The 17,478-nt window shown below is 38.2% G+C and overlaps 1 protein-coding gene across 1 annotated transcript in view; it reads left to right on the top strand.

Annotated features, from left to right (window-relative positions):
- ZW10 (zw10 kinetochore protein) overlaps positions 1-17,478 on the top strand; it is a 35,011-nt gene that overhangs the window by 1,206 nt on the left and 16,327 nt on the right. The window contains exons 2-7 of the mRNA XM_042906273.1: positions 2,402-2,536; positions 7,042-7,143; positions 7,340-7,417; positions 7,571-7,730; positions 9,298-9,450; positions 9,932-10,123. Of these exons, the coding sequence (XP_042762207.1) occupies positions 2,402-2,536; positions 7,042-7,143; positions 7,340-7,417; positions 7,571-7,730; positions 9,298-9,450; positions 9,932-10,123 (820 nt within the window). The remainder of the gene's footprint in view (positions 1-2,401; positions 2,537-7,041; positions 7,144-7,339; positions 7,418-7,570; positions 7,731-9,297; positions 9,451-9,931; positions 10,124-17,478) is intronic.

Here is a 17,478-nt window from a genome sequence, read left to right as displayed (position 1 = left end):
CCTCAGCCAACTGACAATTACTTTCTGTGCTTCAAGCAGACCCAATATTTTTCTTGGTTCCCAATTTTGTTTACGTTGTCATTTCTCCATCTTTGCTTGTAGTATTCTACCCATTTTTTATGTTCCATCTCAAATGCAATTTTCTGCATGAAAAATATCCCCATTTTGCTCCAGCAGAAGTGACCTCTTTCTCATTTGTGTTTCTGGAGGACATTAACTTTGTTCCTTAATTACATTTTTGTATTCTGGTTACATAAGTGTATAGTATTTTTCCTATTTAAAAATAAGTTATTTTTAAGCAGGCATAATTTACCCTGGTATCTTCCAAAGCATTCAGTGCAAAGTATTCAGTAATTTGTTTATTGATGAAACTCAAATTAAGTTAGACTTCTAAGATCAGGCCTTAAAGTTTTATAAGCAAGAATATAGAAGTTCATAAATTGAAGTATACAGATTGTGAATTTAATTTGTCTATTTGCTTTTCTGTTGACTGTATGATTAAAATTGCTGGCTATAGTCTGAGCTAATCTAGTTCACTATGAAAACTGGCTCCCCCTTTTCTTCTTTAGCATTTGTACAGCTTTTGGGCACTGGCGGAATTTGGTGATTTTTGTCTTCTTCGATCTAATAATGTTATAGGATCCTTAAGGGTGAGAGAAATGTGATTTTCTTTTCTTTTTTTTCTTTTTTCTTTTTTTAATTTAATTTTTTATTTTTAAAAATTTACATCCAAATTAGTTAGCATCTAGTGCAACAATGATTTCAGGAGTAGATTCCTTAATGTCCCTTACCCATTTAGCCCATCCCCCCTCCCACAATCCCTTCCGTAACCCTCAGTTTGTTCTCCATATTTATGAGTCTCTTCTCTTTTGTTCCCCTCCCTGTTTTTATATTATTTTTGTTTCCCTTCTCTTATATTCATCTGTTTTGTCTATTAAAGTCCTCATATGAGTGAAGTCATATGATTTTTGTCTGACTAATTTCACTTAGCATAATACCTTCCAGTTTCATCTACATAGTTGCAAATGGCAACATTTCCTTCTTTTTGATTGCCGAGTAATACTCCATTGTATGTATATACCACATCTTCTTTATCCACTCCTCCATCGATGGACATTTGGGCTCTTTCCATACTTTGGCTATTGTGGATAGTGCTGCTACAAACATGGGGGTGCCTGTGTCCCTTCGAAACAGCACACTTGTATCCCTTGGATAAATGCCTAGTAGTGCAATTGCTGGGTCATAAGGTAGTTCTATTTTAGTTTTTTGAGGAACCTCCATCCTGTTTTCCAGAGTGGCTGCACCAGTTTTCATTCCCACCAACAATGCACAAGAGATCCTCTTTCTCTGCATCCTCACCAACATCTGTTGTTGCCTGAGTTGTTCATGTTAGCCATTCTGACAGGTGTGAGGTGGTACCTCATCATGGTTTTGGTTTGTATTTCCCTGATGATGAGTGATGTTGAGCATGTTTTCATGTGTCAGTTGGCCATCTGGATGTCTTCTTTGGAGAAGTGTCTCTTCATGTCTTTTGCCCATTTCTTCACTGGATGATTTGTTTTTTGGGTGTTGAGTTTGATAAGTTCTTTATAGATTTTGGATACTAATCCTTTATCTGATATGTTGTTTGCAAATATCTTCTCCCATTCTGTCGGTTGCCTTTTAGTTTTGCTGATTGTTTCCTTTGCTGTACAGAAGCGTTTTATTTTGATGAGGTTCCAATAGTTCATTTTTGCTTTTGTTTCCCTTGCCTCCGGAGATGTGTTGAGTAAGAAGTTGCTGCAGCCAAGATCAAAGAGGTTTTTGCCTGCTTTCTCCTCGAGGATTTTGATGGCTTCCTGTCTTACATTGAGATCTTTCATCCATTCTGAGTTTATTTTTGTGTATAGTGTAAGAAAGTGGTCCAGGTTCATTCTTCTGCCTGTCACTGTCCAGTTTTCCCAGCACGACTTGCTGAAGAGACTATCTTTATTCCACTGGATATTCTTTCCTGCTTTGTCAAAGATTAGTTGGCCATATGTTTGTGGGTCAATTTCTGGGTTCTCTATTCTGTTCCATTGATCTGAGTGTCTGTTCTTGTGCCAGTACCATACTGTCTTGATGATTACAGCTTTGTAGTATAGCTTGAAGTCTGGGATTGTGATGCCTCCTGCTTTGGTTTTCTTTTTCAAGATCGTTTGGCTATTTGGGGTCTTTTCTGTTTCCATACAAATTTTAGGATTATTGTTCTAGCTCTGTGAAGAGAAATGTGTTTTTCAAAGAAACCCATTGGCTGGGAGGAAAAGTGTGGGTAACTGGCAAGAAGGCTCCAACATGAACGATTCCTTATGGAAGATGAGCTGTATATATTTAATAGAGTTCTCGACTCATCTCAGTGTAATTCTTCTGTCTTATTTTATAGGGTGAGGTGTGCACCATGATCAGCAAGAAGTATAGTGAATTCCTGCCTAGCATGCAAAGTGCACAGGACCTGGTTACCCAAGTGGATAAGCTGTCTGAGGACATTGACTTGCTGAAATCTAGGATAGAGAGTGAGGTAAGAATGGTTTGTTATATTGGTTAGGTTTGTTTGTTTTTTTTTTTAATTTTTTTTTTTTTTTTTATGTTTATGTTTATTTTTGAGACAGAGAAAGACAGAGCATGAACGGGGGAGGGGCAGAGAGAGAGGGAGACACAGAATCGGAAGCAGGCTCCAGGCTCTGAGCCATCAGCCCAGAGCCTGACGCGGGGCTCAAACTCACAGACCGCGAGATCGTGACCTAGCCGAAGTCGGACGCTCAACCGACTGAGCCACCCAGGCGCCCCTATATTGGTTAGGTTTATAGGCTGGTAGTTCAGCTTCCTGATTCCTAAGACAATTCAGTTCTGTGTATAAGTTTTCAAGACTTCACTTTTCTTATTGTTAAAGGAAGTGGCATTAAATAATTTTAGGGTAACTGCCAATTTTAAAATAGAAATATTGTCCAAAACTATAATTTAAATGATTTTCATAGTAAAAATTTAAAGCTATAATAATAATGTCTTGCATTCGAATAGCACTTTATAAATTAAAAAAATCTCAGAATTTTATTGTCTTCAGAATAAAAACAGATAAAGCTTAGAACTGGGTCATTTGGCCTTTTCTCTTGTCTCCTCTTAGTTTAAAATGTTTCTGTCTCTCTTTTTTTTAATTAAAAAAATTTTTTTTTATTTTAGAGAGAGAGTGCATGTACGCATGGGCGGGGGAGAGGGGCAGAAGGAGAGGGAGAAAGAGAATCCCAAGCAGGCTCCACACTCAGCGTGGAGCCCAACGTGGGGCTCAGTCCCATGACCCACATAGTGCAATGACCCTCACTCAGGTCACAATTGTGACCTGAGCTGAAATCAAGAGTCTGATGGTCATCCGACTGAGCTACCCAGGCTTGATTTGCCAATTACAAGCACTGTGCTTCCTGTCATAAAGTCACTCTCTGGATGCAGAGAGAATCCTTGCCCATCTCGTACTGTATCACTGTGTAGGGCCAGTGCTTGCTGTGTTTCTTCATGATGGTCTGGTGGGTTTAGAAATGCTTATCACGTTTGCTGGAGTGCTGCCATCACAAAAAGAAGTCAGCCAGTCTGCAAACAAAAATAGCCACTTTATAATTTTAAAAACATTTTTTCACCTATGTTATTTCACCAGAATTTTTTCCCTGTATTTTACTTTTAGGAAACAGTCATTTGAGGGAAGGAAAGCTGACCCTAGAGGTTTAAACAGGTGTACTCTTCGAGGCCTTCTGCATCTATTGCCAAATTCTTGGGCAGGGCTCATTGATACCCCAAATCAAGTTGGTGAAGCATTTTCAGGGTCCTCAAGGAAAGATACCCAAGTCTTTTCTCTATGTGATAATTACTAAAGAAGGAAAATGAGCAGAAGCATTTTTCAAAAGTTCTGTAGAAAATTTTATTCACAAATGGGGAAACCACTGGTTACCTGGAAAATCGATCGCCAGTTCATCGACCATGATGATTAGAGGTTTTAATAAACATAAATCTGTTACTTTACAACTCTGTCACAGTTCAAATCATATTTTCAAGGTGTATTTATAATTAGTTGATTGTTTGATCAGCGAGTCAGTGGTGCAGTCTTAGATTGTACTATTAGACATACAGTGTCTGGAACAAGAGGGTCATGGACTGTCTGTACCTTTTGCTGGCCAGATTATGGTTGGTGAAATTTATTCATTTCTGGTTGTTATATTTTGAAAGGTGCCTGGTCTGAATGAGAAGGTCGATGCCTAAACATTGTATCATTGGAACAGTGAAAGAAACTAAGGACATTTAGCCTTAGTAAGATTCAAATTTATGGCTGGAGAAGCGGAATTAGGTTGAACAGGTAGATATTAATAGAGATTTATTTAGCCATTTGGTATATTTATTGAGCCATCTGCTAGGTGTGAAATACTGTGGTAGCTGCTGAACAAGACAATTTTTTATTTCACAATGCGAATCTCATGCTTAATGTAGATGACTAAAGTAGTATGATACACATTAAGTAGAAATAATTCAATCAGAGAGGGAAAATACAGCTCAGCTTGGCTTCTTGTAGGAAATAGTATCAGACCAAAACCTGAAGTGCTTGGTAATTAGACAAAGAGGAAGGAGTGTTTCAGATGGACGTAGGAGATAGCATTGCAGAAGCATAGATGTAATGAGAGATGTTGCTTTTGGAGAGCTGTGGCAATTCCACGTGACTCATGTCTAGAGAGTGTGGTGGAAAGGGACACAAGATGAGACTAGAAAGGTAAGCAGGGACCTTGTATATCAGGTTAAGCGGTATGGAAATTATCTTGATGGCCCTGTGGAAGCCATGCCTCCATGGCTTTTAAGCAGAGTAGTGACATTGGATTTGAATTTTAGAAATCCCATTCTGCTGGCAATTTGAAGAAAGGACTTGAGGAAAACGAGACCGAGAAATGAGAAGGCAGTTAAAGCATAAGGAGGCAGTTAAACTAATCAGGGAAGAAAGGACAGTGGCCAGCTCTGAAGTCATTGGCAGTGAGAATAGAGGAGAGGGTGAGGATGAATCCTAGTGACGTTTAACAGGTAGGATCTTTGGGACATTAGGTGGGGAGTGAAAGATGGAGGGGTCAAGGATAGTGAAGAACCAGGTCATTGATGTGCCATTCACTGCAGTAGAGGGTCTAGAGAAGGAGTGGGTTTTTGTGGGGAGCCTTTGGGATATCCCAACGGAGCTGCACAGTTGGAGTGTATTAAAACAAAGGCTAGACTTCGAAAAGAAACGAAAAGAGAGAGACAGACCTTGAAATGCAATTGCTCAAATGGCTCTTTAATTACAGTAGTTTAGGCTAGCAGGCTGATCCTATACAGTCAAGAACTTTGAGAGGGTCTCGGATTTTAATCTACACACAAGTTAGCTAGTTAGCCTGCCACGATTTCATGGATGCTGTTAGAAGACATGAGACTCCTTGGATGGCAGATGGATAGTGTATTACTCAGAGCAGTGGGCCGGTTGAGCATTTTGTTCAGAGGTTAAGAGCAAAGAGAGGGCACGGAGGAGGCACATGTGTTTTCCTGACTCAGACTTGGAAATGGTGCACGTCACTTCTGCTTCGATTTCAGTAGTGAGATCTTAGACACATGGTCACACTCCACTGAGAGAAGCTAGAACGTATAGTCTCATTGGGTAGCCACGTGCTCCTACTGTGAGAGAATGGGAAAATGGATTTGCATGTCACCTGTCCATATACATGTTTGAAGGTTAGGAAAATGATATGGACTTGAGATAGTAGTCCTTAGAAATTGAAGCCATGGGAATGGATGAGATTGCCCAGAGAGAGTGTATAGAGCACGGTTTCTCAACCTCAGCCCAGTTGATACTTGGAGCTGGATAGTTGTTTGTTGTGGTGGGCTATCCTGTGCATTGTGGGGTATTTAGCAGTATCCCCTGCCTCTACTCACTAGATGCCAGTAGAATTCCTTCATTTGTTACAACCCAAAATGTCTCCAGATATTGTCAAATGTCCTCGAATGGGAGTGGGGCAAAAAAAATAAAAATAAAAAAAAGATTATTTTTTGAGAACCACTGGTTCAGAGTAGGATGAGGGCCAGGGAGAAAGGAGTATCAATATGTTTGAAGTAGTCAGAGGGAAAATGAAGTGATCCAAAGAAAATGAATGGCCAGAGAACTAGGAGGAAAGTCAGTGGAGAATAATTTCAGGGAATTAAGAGAAAGAAGTTAACTGTACTGATAGATAGTTAAACGCTGATGGTGTATGCTTTGGATTTAGCCACAAGGAGTTGATTGGTGTTTTGGACACTGTTTTGCAGTAGTTTTGATGGAAACCAGATCTCAGCGAGTTACAGAATGAACGATAGGTGAGAAACTAGACTGTGAGTATGGCTCACTTTTGAAAGAAGCTTGGTTTTATGAGAGGGAGGAGACAAATAAGGTAGCTACTGAGAAATATACGTGGTTGCTGAGGTAGAGGACATTTTTTCTCAAAGAGGGGGGAAATTTCAGCATGTTTAAACCTGAAGGAAGGAGCCTTGCTCTAGTGGGTATTCAATCAGTGTATATTTTATAAACGAAGAATGAATTAGGAAGAGGTAAAGGTACAGAAGAGAGGAAATAATTAATAGTGCAAAGTCCCTGAAAAGGCAGGACAGGATGGGAGGTGGATTCTGATTTAACATAAAGTCCTTCTAATAGAGCTATCAGCTGTGGAATGAGTTGTCACTTGGCAACGGGGATACCGCTCTAGTCATCCAGGTAGATGAGCTCTCTGATGAAAAATACTGCTTAACTTAAGGATAGATGGTGACCTGAGCTTATTATGTTGCTGGGAATAGGTATTGCTGCAGAGGGTAATGGTTTGGACTAAGTGGATGCTTAAGATCTCTTCCTCATACATTCTGTGTTTTTTTTTTATTCCGCTCTTAACCAGCATTTAAATTTCAACATGAATTATGTTCGCCTACGAAAGCTTATGAATTAGCTACAAACGTCTTGTTTCTTAGATACCATATAGCCTGAAAGTACTTTTCTTTGATGTGGATTAGGTCCGCCGGGATCTTCATGTGTCAACTGCTGAATTTACAGATTTGAAGCAACAGTTGGAAAGAGACTCAGTAGTTCTGAATTTGCTTAAACAGCTGCAAGAGGTCAGTAAAACTCAACTCAAACTTCAGTGTTTCAGGGGCGAGAAAATTATTTGTTTTCAGTTGGTCTCATTTTTAAATGTGTATCCCCTGGTTCTAAGGGTTTTTTTTTTTTCAGATTTTAAAAACAAAAGCAGACAGACTTGAAATAATAGGATGTATAAAATGAAATACCTAATAACCATGCTTATCTTTTCAGTTTTCTTCTGCTATTGAAGAATATAACTGCGCATTAACAGAGAAGAAGTATGTTACTGCTGCTCGGTGTCTGGAAGAGGTATTAAACTCTTTCTCCACAGTATAAGCAATTAGTACTCTTCTTGTTTTCAGTAAATTTTGTGTTCTGTGTGTTCCTTGTCATTATACAAATAGATTCTAATTGCCCTGAGTCCAGATGGAATGTCTAACGATGATTCCATTTCACTGCCAGGCACAGAAATGCTTGAAGTTACTAAAATCCAGAAAATGCTTTGATTTAAAAATGTTGAAATCTCTCAGCATGGAGCTCACAATACAGAAACAGAACATACTCTATCACCTTGGAGAAGAGTGGCAGAAGCTGATTGTATGGAAGTTCCCGCCATCAAAAGGTGCTGCTGACCTCAGGTGGACTGCTTTGCTTAATCTGCCTGAACCAGTTTGGCCTCTGAATATATTCTAAATATTTTATTTTGGTGGATGAGGAGGTTTCATTTATCATTATTCCGAGTCTGCACTGAATTCTCATATCAAGCAGAATGCTGGTTAGGACTCACTCCTCTGGATTCCTGAAGTGTCCTCATTTTACTTCCCTTACATCCTTCTCTCTGTCCCCATCATGAGGAAGGAGCACAGAAGAGGAGGATGATTGGATGGGTGGGATTCACGTGATGATGGTGTGGTAGAGGAGGTCCCAGCGGTTTAAAACCCCACGGAGTTTCCACTGCATTGTAGGTACACCCATTCCCAGCAGCCCTACTCCCAACAGTTTACCTTGACTAGAAAGCTTTGAAAGGCTGTTCTACCATTTTCTCTCTTGGTGAGGAAAGAAGACAGGGGGTCAGTGGGACAGGGGTCTGGCTTAATTTTTTTCAGTCCTTGGGGAAAAAATAGTGGCAAAATTATGCGATAGGGGATGCTTTATAAGATGAAGAAATGGGATTACTTGGCTCTGGCTTTGATTTATGTTGTTTGGCTCTCAGTCTCTCTGCTCACTTGTAGGTGTGAGCCTTCTTGGAAGTCTTGTTTACACAAAGTAAAACCTCGGAGAGTAGATGTAAGCGACATGCCATTACCCCTAGTATGTTTTTCTAGTATTGAATCTTGAAAATTTTAGTTTGTTTCAGGGGAAAGGTCACAGTCTCTCCCATCCCCTGGCCCATATCCACGTGGGGGCCTCCAAATTCACTGTATATGTATGTGTGTACATAGACATACACACAAACATACACATATGTATTTTATACAAACAAAATATTTCATATTTTGAAGGAAGTAATCTAGAAAATTTTGGATTCTATTTCCGAGCAGAATGTAAAATTAAGAGAAGATAGCAGGCGTGTTAATACTTTGTTATAATACAACCTTCTTGTTAAACTTGTTAGGCTGTTCTCTATACTCGGTAAGAAAGAACATTAAAGAAGATACCTTGAGACCAGGACCTCACTTTTCATTCCTTACCTTCACTCCATTCATATTTAATAAGCATTTATTAGGCACATCATGTTGCTTTTGCACTTAGTTTGATTTTTTGAATTTCCCAAAAACAGTCATTTTCTGTTTTAAAGTGATGCCAAGGACATGTATGTCATAATTAAAATTTGGTCACAGGGGTGCCTGGGTGGCTCAGTCGGTTAAGCGTCCAAAGTCGGCTCAGGTCATGATCTCACGGTTCATGAGTTCCAGCCCCACATCAGGCTCTTTGCTGACAGCATGGAGCCTGGAGCCTGCTTTGGATTCTGTGTCCCCTCTCTCTCTGCCCCTCCCCTGCTCATGCTCTGTCTCTCTCTCTCTCTCAAAAATAAACATTAAAAAAATAAAATAAAATTTGGTTACATTAGAAGTGTATTATAATAAAACCGCATATTGAGGAATCTCAGTAGTGAATGAGCTCTGAGGAACAGAAGTGGGAATGTATTGTATTGCTGAGATAGCTGATGTTTTTCCCCTTTCTCTTAGATACCAGCAACTTGGAATCTTGCCTACAAACAGAACTTCATTTATGCATTGAACAATCTCAGAAAGAAGAGAAGACCCCTGGGCCACCAATCAGTTCGGTGCTCTTGGCATTTTCTATTCTTGGGGAGCTACAAATGAGGCTTAAATCATTTGGTAAAACATACTACTTTGTTTCATTTACATGAAATCTTAGAAGGTTCAGTGTTTAAGGAATAGCAAAGAAGTCTAGAGAAGAAGTCTAGAGAAGTCTGTTCTCTAGATAATATTGATGATAGATGTAGGGTTTGGCCTCATGATTTATCAAATGGAATTCTCATAAATATAACCCTTTTTATTAAGGGGTTGGATCCTTTCTTGTCTTTCCTTTTTTCCTTGTTTTAAACTAGCTACTGCTATTTATTTTACTGGACTGTTTTGAATAATTTAAATAAAGACCTGTAGACAGTCTCTGGGAAACTTCAGTGGTAAAACCTGCCATGCATAATGAGTGGTGTGTGATTCACATTATATGTATTTTTATTGTTAGGTTCAAAGATTTTTTTTTTTTTTTTTTTTTTTTTGGGGTGGTGTGGCATGCTTGCTTTTTAAAAGTTTCTTCCAGTGATTTCTGATGAACGTTCATAAAATTTTTCAGGTCAGATGCTGCTGAAGTATATCCTTAGGCCTCTGGCATCTTGCCCATCTCTTTATGCTGTGGTAGAAAGCCAGCCTAACATCATTAGTATTCGTTTTGAATCTGTGATGACTGACTTGGAACATCCATCACCTTCTGAAGTTTTTGCAAAGATCAGACTAGTACTGGAAGTGCTCCAGAAACACCTTCTAGGTATGTGTCCCCAAGGTAGTGCTCTCATATTTTTACGTTTGGGAAAAAGTCAATATTATTTTTAAAGTAAATAGTATTTTAAGGTAGATAAACATGCCCCCAAGTTGAATGTATAGAGGATTGGAGGTGAGTAAATTATGCCATAGGAGTAAAGTCATTACCTTCTTGTTTCCTGCTCTGCTTTACGATCATTTTCCTCCCCATATGGAAAGTAGGGTCACCAAGGGTTGTAATAGTTACTTAAATTCTGGGATATGCTTCTCTCACTAGACTTGTAGCATCACATATTGGGACTCTTGCTTTAATTATGGGCGAAGCAGAGATGAACCAAGTACTGCTTTACGTATTTCATTGGGAAGATCCCATTCATCTGGTAGAAACAAACTAGATTTAAGAAATAAAGTACATTCCATCTCAACCAGTTGGGTAGATCTTTATACATTCACGATTGAGATAGCCATTTTCTGTATTGCTCTGAATAATTATTTTTAGTTGTAATACTGTGAAAAATAACATGTTCTTCTGGTGTATTAATACTGTTGTTTTTTAGTTATTTGACTTCTTTATGCTGTTTTCAGTTGTCTGGCTGAATAGTCAAATCAAACAATCTTGATGTGGACAAAATAAAAAAAAATGCTGGTGTTGTTTGAATGCCTTCCTGGCAGTCCTTTAGTTTATTAATGTAAAATAATTTCTGTGTAAAGCAAGGAAGGAATTGGTTCTAGTTTTAACAGTAGCAGAGAAGAAGAAAAGTCTTAAGACTTGTATAAACTGCAGAAATCCAAGGTAGTTCTTTTGTTCCTTCACTTAGGGAGATAATACATAGCAATAAACAAAGTTGTAAACTAAGTATCGAAGGATTGGGAAGAACCAGAGATCTCTGATGCTTGAGTCTCCTCTCTCACACTCCCATCCATGGATCACATAGCCAGTCTGAGCACTGGTAGTGAGAGCGAGGTCACTTCCTCTTGATACATTCTGTTCAGTCTCTGGGAAACTCTTGAGTTTTATGGAGTTTTTGTTTGTTTTTTAAAAATCATATCTTCTATGTCTATGGTAAATACTACTGGCAAAGCCTCCATTTTGCAGATTAAATCTTTAAGGTAGTCGTTTAACAAATTTGTTCAAAATACATTGCTCTGTAATGTCTGCTTCATGGATGCCATTTCTACTGTGTGGAATTACATATAACATGTCTAACTCCTGTTACACATGATGGACTTCTAAGTTCTTTACAGTAGCTGTTATTTCCCCTGTATCTTACCACCAATATAAACATCCTTAGGTTTTTTGAATCACATAGTTTTAAGTTCCTATTTTCATTGCTCTTCTGTGAATGTATTCCATTTCTTCTATAGTCTTATTCAAAGTATGGTATTCAAAACAGAACAAAGTATTATAGGTATAGTGTGAAACACTTCAGAGTAGTTTGCCAGTACTCATGCTCTCATTCTCAGTTCCATGCTTCTATGAAGATAGCCTTTTTGTTTTTATTTCTTAATTTTTTTTTTAACGTTTATTTATTTTTGAGACAGAGAGAGACAGAGCATGAACGGGGGAGGGGCAGAGAGAGAGGGAGACACAGAATCGGAAGCAGGCTCCAGGCTCTGAGCCATCAGCCCAGAGCCTGACGCGGGGCTCGAACTCACGGACCGCGAGATTGTGACCTGAGCCGAAGTCGGACGCTTAACCGACTGAGCCACCCAGGCGCCCCATTTATTTCTTAATTTTTAAGAAATTAATTTTATTTAAATTCTAGTGAGCATACAGTGCAATATTAGTTTCAGGAGTAGAATTCACTGATTCATCCCTTACATATAACACCCAGTGCTCATCACAAGTGTCCTCCTTAGTACCCATCACCCATCTAGCCCATCCCCCACCCTACTCCATCCATCAGCCTTCAGATTGTTCTCTATTTTTACTAGTCTCTTATGGTTTGTTTTCCCTCTCTTCCCACCCCCTACCATATGTTCATCTGTTTTGTTTCTTAAATTCCACATATGAGTGAAATCATATATTTATCTTTCTCTGACTGACTTATTTCACTTAGCATAATACACTGTAGCTCCATCCACATTGTTGCAGATGGCAAGATTTCATTCTTTTTGAATATTCTGAGTAATATTCCATTGTGTATGTGTATGTGTGTGCACATATTCCATTGTGTGTGTGTGTGTATATATACATATACATGTATACATATACATATATGTATACACATACGTGTGTATGTATATATATACACACACACATACATACATATATACATACATATGTACACATACATACACACACACACCACATCTTTATTTATCAATGGGTGGAAATCTGGGCTCTCTCCATAGTTTGACTGTTGCTGATAATGCTCCTATAAACATCAGGGTGTAGGTATCCCTTGAAATCTGTATTTTTGTATCCTTTGGGTAAATACCCAGGAGTGCAATTGCTGGATCTTAGGGTAGTTCTATTTTTAACTTTTTGAGGAACCTTCATACTGTTTTCCAGGGTGGCAACACCAGTTTGCATTCCCACCAACAGTGCAAGAGGGTTCCCCTTTCTATGCATCCTTGCCAACATCTTTGTTTCCTGAGTTATGAATTTTAGCCATTCTGACAGATGTGAGGTGGTACCTCATCATGGTTTTGGTTTGTATTTCCCTGATGATGAGTGATGTTGAGCATCTTTTCATGTGTCTGTTAGCCATCTGGATGTCTTCTTTGGAGAAGTATCCATTCATGTCTTCTGCCCCTTTTTTCACTGGATTATTCGTTTTCTGGGTGTTGAGTTTGATAAGTTCCTTATAGATTTTAGATACTAACCCTTTATCTGATATGTCATTTGCAAATATCTTCTCCCATTCCATCGGTTGCCTTTTAGTTTTGTTGATTGTTTTCTTTGCTGTGCAGAAGCTTTTTATTTTGATGAGGTCCCAGTAGTTCATTTTTGCTTTTGTTTTCCTTGCCTTTGGTGATGTGTCTAGTAAGAAGTTGCTCAGCTGATTTCAGAGAGTTGTTGCTTGTTTTCTTCTCTAGGATTTCAATGGTTTCCTATCTTGTATTTAGGTCTTTTCATCCATTTTGAGTTTATTTTTGTGTATGCTGTAAGAAAGTGGTCCAGGTACATTCTTCTGCGTGTTGCTGTCCAGTTTTCCCAGCACCATTTGCTGAAGAGACTGTCTTTTTTCCATTGGATATTCTTTCCTGCTTTGTCAAAGATTAGTTGGCTATACTTTTGTGGGTCTATTTCTGGGGTTCTCTGTTCTGTTCCATTTATCAAAAAGAAAAAGGACCCAAATAAATAAAGTCATGAATGAAAGAGGACAGATCACAGTCAACACCACAGAAACACAAACCATAATAAGAGAATATTATGAGTAATTATGTGCCAACAAATCAGGCAATCCAGAAGAAATGGATAAATTCCTAGAAATATATAAATTACCAAAACTGAAACAGGAAGAAATAGAAAATTTGAACAGACCCATAACCAGTAAAGAAATTGAATCAGTACAAACAAGAATCCAGGGCCAGATGGCTTCCCAGGGGGGATTCTGCCAAACATTTAAAGAAGAGTTAATATCTGGGGTGCCTGGGTGGCTCAGTCGGTTGGGCGGCCGACTTCAGCTCAGGTCATGATCTCTCGGTCCGTGAGTTCGAGCCCCGCATCGGGCTCTGTGCTGACAGCTCAGAGCCTGGAGCCTGTTTCAGATTCTGTGTCTCCCTCTCTCTGACCCTCCCCTGTTCATGCTCTGTCTCTCCCTGTCTCAAAAATAAATAAAAACGTTAAAAAAAAAAAATTTAAGAAGAGTTAATACCTATTCTTTTGAAGCTGTTCCAAAAAATAGAAATGGAAGGAAAACTTCCAGACTCATTTTGTGAGGCCAGCATTACCTTCAAAACCAAAGACCCCACTAAAAAGGAGAATTACAGACCAATTTCCCTGACCAACATGGATGCAAAAATTCTCAACAAGTTACTAGCAGATCAAATTCAACAATACCTTAAAAGAATTATTCACCATGATCAAGTGGGATTTATTTCAGGGCTATAGGGATGGTTCAATATCCTCAAATCAATCAGTGTGATACATCACATTAATAAAAGATAAAAGGGTGCCTGGGTGGCTCAGTCGGTTAAACGACCGACTTTGGCTCAGGTCATGATCTCACAGTTCGTGAGTTTGAGCCCCACGTCGGCCTCTGTGCTAACAGCTCACAGCCTGAAGTCTGCTTCGGATTCTGTGTCTCCCTCTCTCTCTGCCCCTTCCCCACTCATGCTGTGTCTCTCTCTGTCTCTCAAAAATGAATAAATGTTAAAAAAATATTTAAGTAAATAAAAGAAAGGATAAGAACTACATGATCCTCTTAATAGAAGCAGAAATAATTTTAAATATATGAAACTATTTGTGTATGTATTACCATATATTTGTGTATAAGGTTATTATAATGTTACTTATAATACTGAAATACTGGAAAGTAATGAAATCTTGAAGAATAGGGAAATTACAAAGTAAATTATATAGCTATGTAGTAGATCACTTTGCATAATTATGGTATGGTTTATTGTATTGAATTTTTTTAAAGTAATGATTGGTTTTAAAACTAATTGCTTCTAAAAAGCTAACAACAAGCATTCTATTAAAGGATTAAAAACTTTATTTCCAAAAAAAAAAAACAAAAAAAAAACTTTATTTCCATTAAAATCAGTTGTAAGTCAGGAATGCACATTATCATTAATATTCTTTGGTATTGTTTTAGGGGTTGTAGCTAATGCAAAGAAGAGAAAATAAGTATGTATATTAGAAGAAATTATCTTTACATATAAATGATATAATCTCATACCTAGGAAACCAAAAGACTACTAAAACTTTAATAATTAATATGAAACTTAATAGTTGTATAGATACTAGTATGAAGATATAAAATTGATAATTTCTCTCTGTACTAGTAATAATCACTTGTAAATTAAATATAAAGAAATTTATAATGCTAACAAAATCTATAATATTTTTAAAGTTAAGCTTAATAAGAAAGGAGAGGACATATGTGAAGAGAACCATAAAATTTTCGAGATTATAAGACCTGAATAAAAGGGAGGCTATCTTGGATTAGAAGATAGCCTCATAAAATTGTCAGTTCATTCCAAATAATGTATAAATTTAATACATTTCCAGTCAAATACCCATTATATGTTTTCAAACTCAACAAACTCTAAAGCTTACATCAAAAATAGATTTGGGGGCGTCTGGGTGGTGCAGTTGATTAAGCGGCCGACTTCAGCTCAGGTCAAGATCTCATGGTTTGAGTTCGAGCCCCACATTGGGCTCTGTGCTAACAGCTCAAAGCCTGGAACCTGCTTCAGATTCTGTGTCTCCCCCTCTCTCTCTGCCCTTCCCCTGCTCATGCTCTCTCTCTTTCTCTCTCTCTTTCTCAAAAATAAATATTAAAAAAAAATTAAAAAATAAATAGATTTGGGGGCGCCTGGGTGGCTCAGTCGGTTAAGCATCTGACTTTGGCTCAGGTCACCGTCTCATGGTTTGTGAGTTTGAGCCCCACATCAAGGTACTCTCCTGTCAGCATGGAGCCTGCTTCGGATCCTCTGTCTCCCTCTCTCTGTATCTCCCCTGCTTGTGCACACTCTTTCTGTCTGTCTCTCTCTCAAAAAGAAATAAACATTAAAAAAAAATAGTTTGGAGGATTGCCAATAAAGATTTAAAAGACATTAGTGGGAGAATTTTAAAATTAAAACTGTTCTTGGTACAAGGAAATCAGTGGAATAAAAAAGAGTCCAGAAGTAGAGCCAAGAATAAATGAGAACTTGCTGTTTGATCAAAGTCACGTTTCAGTTTTGTGGGACTATAGATAGTTCATTTAATAATGGTGCTAGCAAAATTGGCTATCTGTGCAGTAAAACGAAGTTAGATTCCTGCTTCATACTCCGCACAGATGTAAATTCCAGATGAATTAAAGCCCTTTATGAAAAAAACCAAAACCAATAAAAACGTTGGAAGAAAATTTAGGAGATGTGAATAGTCTGAGGACGCTCAGAATGCATAAAGGAAAGGATGGATGAATTTGACTACATACAAATGTTAAGTTCTGTGTGGTAAACAATACCATAAACAAAGTCAAAAGACAGTAGCTGGTTGGGGGAAAGTCCTTGCAATAGGTTTGGCAGACAAGGTGTTAGTATAAGGACTTTTTTCCAGAGAAAAAGAAAACATAATAATAGAAAAATAGGCAAAAAATATGAATAGGCAATTCATGGAAGAAAAGGTGCAATTTGATAATAAACATAAAAAAATGTGTTGCTTAATCTCCCTAGTGGGGGGACGGAAATCACACCACCAAGGTAGAACTTTCATCCGTAGGGCTGACATTAAAAGGTCTGTGTAAAACACTCTGACAAGAAAGTGGAAAAGTAGTCTCCTTCATTGCTTTTTGGAGTACTTTGTAAAATATTACAAAGCTCTATTATAGTATATGTATAGTAAAATCCAAAAAATGCATCCCCTGTATTTCAATTTTTAATTCTTTACGGAAGTGATATCAATCGGTTATATCTTTGTGTGTGTGAGTAGTATTATATACTTGCAGACTGGACTGTGCACCCATCGTTTGAAGAATGGTTGAGCCATACTATGGTGCATTATGTAGCCATGAAAAAGAAATGAAGGAGACCTAGATATGTTGACTTAAGAGATGGCCATGGTCTACTTTGAAGTCATAAAAAAGTTAAGTGTAAAATCTATGGCATGAATCCTTTTTTGTTGTTGTTGGCATGAACCCAATTTATAAAAAAGAAAGCAGTCCCTTATATGAGGATTGTGTTAGTTTGCTAACACAATGCCACAGGCTGTGTGGCTTGAACAACAGAAATTAATTTTCTCCCAGTTTTGGAGGCCAGAAGTTCCAAGATCAAGGTATTAGCAGATTTGGTTTCTCCTGAGCCCTGTCTCCCTACCTTGCAGACAGCCTCTTACCGGTCTGTCCTGTGTAAGTGTGCATCCTGGTGTTTCTTCTCTTCTTATAAGGCCACTAGTCATACTGGATGAGGACCCCTCCCTTATGACCTCATTTAACCTTAATTACCTCTTTAAGGCCAGACCCTATCTCCAAATCCAGTCATATTGGGGGTTAAGGCTTCAACATATGAATTATCAACGGGGAGAGTATACAGTTCTGTACAATTCAGTCCATTTCAACTGTGTGTGTGTGCATTTGGCAATTCAGATGTGTGTGTGTGTGTGTGTGTGTGTGTGTTTGATTCATATATATGTGTGTGTATTTGGCAACTCATATATAAATATATGTAGTATGAATGTAAGGGAGGAAGAAGACAAACCAAACTTAA

This window comes from Panthera leo, chromosome D1 (genome assembly GCF_018350215.1).
Source record: "Panthera leo isolate Ple1 chromosome D1, P.leo_Ple1_pat1.1, whole genome shotgun sequence".
Taxonomy (NCBI): Eukaryota; Metazoa; Chordata; class Mammalia; order Carnivora; family Felidae; genus Panthera; species Panthera leo.
Note: the sequence above shows the minus strand (reverse complement) of the source record. Positions and strands in the feature narration are given on the sequence as shown.